A 6,133-nucleotide genomic window follows, 5' to 3' on the forward strand; every position below is an offset into this window, starting at 1 on the left:
TGTCTCAATTTTATTTTATTTTTTTGTATAACCCAAAACTCTAATTTAAATAAGTCATTAAACCCATTTAAGGGACACCAAATCGAAGAATAAAAATTTAAATAACTCCTTAATATATCCTTAATAATTCATCAAACAAATAGCAATAAAAGTCAATTAGGTAAAAGCCCTGAAATTAAGGAGGAGTGCACGGAGCTGTCTCAATATTATAATGTAAACTTACCCAACCGTCGATGAAATTAATTGAATGCCGTAGCTAGAGGGCCGGCCTAATTACGTCTATGCCAGGGCCCTTTAAAGGACAGGCCATGTGGACCCCATTCACATGGTCTGTGTGTACCTACTGAATCCAACGCTCCCGGTTTTTCTCCTGTGGCACCACACAATTCATCTGGGCCGTCGGATCGGGTCTCCAATGTGGGCAGCTGACCTTTGTCCCCGCACTGTCCCCAAACGTAGGGACAAGAGCCCTCAAGTGTGCCCTTCATGTGACAAACACTTTGGCTGCTACTGTCCATACACACTCATTGAGATCAGAGATGGATATCCAAGCTCAAGTCCTCCCTTGAACTCAATGCAACCCTCCACCCACATAGCTATGATATGTCATGAATTAACTGTTCTTTGTTTGTTAAAATCTACTCAAACTAAATGCATTATAATATATTTTCTTTTTCTTTTTATGTATGATGATGTCCGGAATCCTTTTAGCATCGGTCTGGATTAATTCCACAAAATAATGGGACCCATCTCTCTCTCTCTCTCTCTCTAAAAAACTCTCTTCCATTTATCCCTGTATCTCTATAAAACTTGGACCTCCCATGGCCTAAGGCACATTCCTCTACCTCTTGCTCTATCTAAATCTCCATCTCGCCAAAAACTATAGGAGAGCTTCTGACATGGTCGCCGGCACCACATATATAGCTGCAATTCTCTTAGAACCTATTTTTGCTTGTGGGTCAAACAGGTTTCTCCAAGAATTGGCGCATACAGTTTTGTGAAATTGGGAGGTGGTAAGTGGTATGGCTCCCGAGAGATCAGATCTCAACATGGAGGCAACGGAGCTCCGGCTAGGTTTACCGGGTACGGAGCAACCCGACAAACAAACACTGCCTCCCTCTACTACTACTATGACTGCTGCAAGGGGCAACAAAAGAGCCTTGCTCGACATGAATCAAGACTCTGCTGGATCCGAGAAAAATTCAAGTAATCCGGATGGTGGAAAATGCACCGGCCAAGAATCTGCCCCCCAAGCCAAGTAAGTTCATGACCTAGATTTATTTTTTATAATTCTTTATTAAAGTGTAGACAATTTTTTGAGTTTGTATGTGTTTTTTTTTCAATTTTTTTGGCAATTACCTGCACCCAAGACGGAAGAATTAATTTGGGGAACTCCGGTAATCTTTGGGAGTTCTCTCCGAAACTCAAGTAAGAGCGAGGTTAGGTAATCTTTGGGAGTTCTCTTCATGCTCAAGTAAGAGTGATGTTCATATATATATATATATATATATATATGTATTACAAGGCTCTTCGCTTTGTAATTAAGTATAGCGAGAGGATCGTCACAGTATTTATATTTATGTAAAAATATATATAATTGCGTGATATGGTTTTGAGTATAAATGGTTAAAGGCATGATATATATATATGGTTCTAGGGATGCATGCATGCATAAATGGTTTGATTTTGATAAATATTGTGTTATGGGGTTTGATGTGTATGGCATATATTGATATGAAGTATTATTGGTACGTGACTGCAGAACACAAGTGGTGGGGTGGCCACCGATCAGATCTTACCGGAAAAACTGTTTCCAGCAGGCGGCGAAGAAGGCGTCGGAGGCCGAAGCGACGGCCGGAATCTATGTGAAAGTGAGCATGGATGGGGCTCCTTACCTTAGAAAGATAGATCTGAAGGTCTACAATGGCTACTCACGGCTCCTCAACGCCTTGGAAGACATGTTCAAATTCACTGTTGGTAATTAACCTACTCTCTTTCTCTCTCTCTCTCTCTCTCTCTCATTGCTGCTAGCGTCGGTGATTATTTTAGTCTAAAATAATAAGTTTGTGTTTGGGAGTGGCAAGTTTCAAATTTTAAATTAAGATTTACGAAATTTTTAAGGTGAAGTACAAATTTATATTGAATTTGGTTTTTTTGAGTTATTTTGGCTGCCTTTAATTAATAAAAAATATTAATTAATTAATATTTTTGCAGGAAAGTATTCAGAGAGGGAAGGGTACAATGGGTCAGAATATGCACCAACTTATGAAGACAAAGATGGAGATTGGATGCTCGTTGGCGATGTTCCTTGGGAGTAAACTCTCTCTCTCTCTCTCTCTCTCTCTCTCTCTAAACTTCTTATTATAAATGTGATTATAGATCTACAGTGTTCTTAAATTGATTTTTGTTTTTTGAATTTTATATTATGCAGAATGTTCATTTCTTCGTGCAAGAGGCTGAGAATCATGAAAGGAACAGAAGCTAAGGGTTTGGGCTGCGTGGTGTAATCCCCATAACCAGAGAAGATCTCAGAAAATTAAAGAAAATTCATTTATTATTGATGTTCACAGAAGAGATAAATGCATCCATCCATCGGTTTGTCTGAAAAAAACAAAAAACAAAAAACAAATATTTTCTGCATGTATAGTTGGCAATATATATATATTTTTGCTTTAAATACATTGCAAGATGTAAATTAAAAGGCAAGAAAATATTGTTCTCTCATAATTTTTTTTTTCCCTTTTTGGGTTGAATGTACTCTATAATTTCAATTTTTCATGCAATATTATGAATTTTATTTTTCTGAAATTAGCTTCTTATTTCACTAGAATTAACTAAAATGATAGCGCAAAACCGAACCGACTAATGTTTGGTCCCAAAAATTAAATTGAATCGAAACCAAAATAGTTCTGTTTGGTCGATTATGCTGGTGTAAACTGACTAGCTTGTACATGTGGATTTGAATTTGAATAAAATTCAACAAAAATCCATAAAAATGGCAGTGGATTAATATAAATTTACAAAAATTCAAGCATGCTATGAATTTGAATGAAACATACATAATAGGAAATTATTTTAAATTCATACAATTCCAAATTCACATTCTTAACTACGATCTAATCATAATTAATTTGAAAGAGAGCTCAAAAAAATTTCAAAGGCAATAATATTGTCATGTAATTTGACATTATATGCATGAAAATTTGTGGACTAAGCAAGGGTTATAAAGTAAATTTTAGGATACTATTAAATTAATTAATTACAATTTTTTGAGAGTTAAAGTTAATGTGATTATCCTTCCTGAAAGAGAGAGTATTTCGGGAAGAAACAAACCCAATTGTTCATACCTCTTAATAATTTATTCAATTTATACCTCTTAATAATTTGCTTTTGCGGGCTATGGTTTGACAATCGTATCATCCAACTAGATGTATTAACTATGCTTGTCGTGTTAATTAATTAAAAATATCGAATTGGTCATATGTTGTTCATCAATTATTTCAAAGTTGTTTTATATTTTACTTTAAATAAAGCATATGAATTAGAAATTAATTTGAAGTAGTGCTTGGATATAACATTTCTCAATTTAATTTTTACATATCATCTTAATATTTTATAGGCAATATAAAATGATAATATGATCTAATGATGGAGATTGTCAAACTGTAAATTCCAAAAAGAAAAAAAAAAAAAGTGTTACTAATTGTTTATAAAAATAGAAAATTTTAATGCAAGTGTAAGTAGATATTAATTTAATGACTTCCACGTACTTATGCCAAATAAGTACTTTCAATTAATATTTATGGCCGGTTTGGATCATGGATTTTACTTGGAAAAAGGAAAATTCACTTTTCATTATATTTTCCTTCTATATTAAATTTTATTAAAAATGAAAGTTTGTTTTTATATAACTAAAAGTTATGAAAAACTAAATATTAGTGATTTGTAAAATCAATTCTTTTTTTCATAAATTTAGTATATATTTCATTTTTCTTTTTACTTTTCTCGATAACCAAATATGAAAATGCAAATTCTTTGATATTTTTCTTTTCTTTCCCTAATATTTTCCAAGCTCTAAACAAAGCATTCGGGATTTCCAAATCTAGCGATTTTTTCCTTTTAAGGATCACAAGAGATAGGAAAAAATAGTTTTAATTGTTTTTTGTTCAAATTTCATAAATTGTATTCATAGCTAGCTTGTTTATTAAATTAATTTGGCCCACCCAATAATAGATATTTAGATGTGACTTATCACAATGGTCAAACTTAGAGAGCTTAGAATATTTTTAAAAAATATTTTGAAATAAAAATAAAAAATGTTGGTCATATTGAGCATAGGATATATTAAAATGATTCAAATTTTTTTGTAATTAGGAATAAGTTATCTTTCAGTCTAATGCTAAAATTTATTCTTTATGATTTTTTTTTTTTAGATTTATCCTATGTTTGGAGAGTTTGAATTTGGAGTTTTATTGAATTTCAATGAAATGTAATATAAAATTATGTTGAAATTTGTCAAAATCCATCCAAATTCAAATTTGAAGTCTAAAATCTATGCTTCCAAACGTAACATTAGAGAATTCTTTTTGGCAAGACCTAATAACATGGCAAATTATAATCTCAACTAAAATGGATTGAAAGTTCAGTTTATGCTTAGCCCACTAATTTATGTAGGCCCAACTCATCAATGATTGGGCTTGATTGGGCTTGACAAATGCAATCAACCTTAAATATGTTGAAGAGTAAACTTACCCCCAAGGCGTGGTTCAGGTGGTAGTGCAGGTTGTAGGAGTGCCTTTCACGAGGTCAGGTGTTCAAACCCTCCTGGACTCGTTTCCGCCTCTGAACTCCTGAATTTACCCTCCCTTTGGAGTTGTGGGGTCAACTTCAAGGGGCGCTTCACGTGGACCGTAAAACGGACGCGTGGATACTTGGTGCGTATTCCAAAAAAAAAAAAAAGTAAACTTGATGGTGGCAGCAAAATTTGACGACGGCTGCTGCACCAACCAGCCGCTTCTGTTGATCGGCGGCCACCAACCTCACCAACCAGCCCACAAACGTTGATAATTTGATTTAGAATTTGCTATAAATTGATGTGTGTGTGCGTGCAATGTAATATGATGTGTTGAGAGGGTGAATAACCAGTGAACGAGAGAGAGAGAGAGAGAGAGAGAGAGAGAGAGAGAGAGAGTTGTTTTTGAATCCTCTGTATTTATTTTCAGATTGACATTAATTGTTTTTGAAATTGATTCTCACTGAGTTTCAATCACAACCAGTGACTGAGTGTCCCCTCCACCCATCAGTGGTATCAGAACGTCCAGGTACGCCGGAATTCGCCAAACAGAGGCGAACAGAGGATAAATTCAACTTTTTCCCAGATTTGAAGTTACTTAAAATTCAAAATTGAGCCTACCATTGTCAAATTCACGTCGGGACGATTCCAACGGTGAAAATCACGTTTCAAACGAAGTCCGAAAGACTCCACATGCGCTCACACGCACCTCCAGCAAACTCGGTGTTCTCCCCACGTGCCGCACGCGCCAACGAGGATTCTAACCGCCAGCATCACAAGCTCCATGCGCCTGCATGCGTCTTCCTTGCCCGGCTAACGTGATCCGACCCGGCCACCCGATCCGAGACTCGACCCAGCAACCCGGCTCCAACCCCCCGAGCACGATCCTGCCTGGCTTCCAACCTGCGTCCAGTCACTGACACGAGGCAAGCGCAGAAGTTGCCACGTGGCCCTAATGGTTAGTACTAATGACGTTAGACGGCCATTAAGTTAAACCGGCCCAATAAAAACCATCCAAAATTTTCTATAGCCAGTTCACTAATCTTTAGACTGGTTCTTTGCAACCCAAAACCGGCTCCTAAGGTTTTTCGACCTTCTGAACACATTGGTGGCATCAGATTTTCCAAAATCAATCCCAATCTCTCTGTTTTTATATATTAAATTCAATGGTGAACGGTGCTACCCAAGCGGTCATTCCAAAGTTGAACTGAGAGAATTATGACAACTGATCTATTCAAATGAGAGCTCTTGTAGGTGCTCAGGATGTCATGGACCTCGTTGAAGATGGGTACAGAGAAAGCCCATCAAAAGAAGCCGAAGCAGCTATCTCTAGTGCTCAGA

General features: G+C 36.1%; 1 protein-coding gene across 1 annotated transcript; it reads left to right on the forward strand.

Moving 5' to 3' along the window:
• Positions 1–563: 563 nt before the first annotated feature.
• On the forward strand, positions 564–2,808 carry LOC131152636 (auxin-induced protein 22B-like). Its single transcript, XM_058104393.1, has 4 exons — positions 564–1,258; positions 1,763–1,977; positions 2,215–2,314; positions 2,432–2,808. Exons 1-4 carry the CDS (start codon positions 1,023–1,025, stop codon positions 2,505–2,507), a joined length of 627 nt encoding a protein of 208 aa, XP_057960376.1. The 5' UTR covers positions 564–1,022; the 3' UTR covers positions 2,508–2,808.
• The last annotated feature ends 3,325 nt before the right edge of the window (positions 2,809–6,133 follow it).

The sequence above is a fragment of the Malania oleifera genome, chromosome 4 (genome assembly GCF_029873635.1).
Source record: "Malania oleifera isolate guangnan ecotype guangnan chromosome 4, ASM2987363v1, whole genome shotgun sequence".
Lineage (NCBI taxonomy): Eukaryota > Viridiplantae > Streptophyta > Magnoliopsida > Santalales > Ximeniaceae > Malania > Malania oleifera.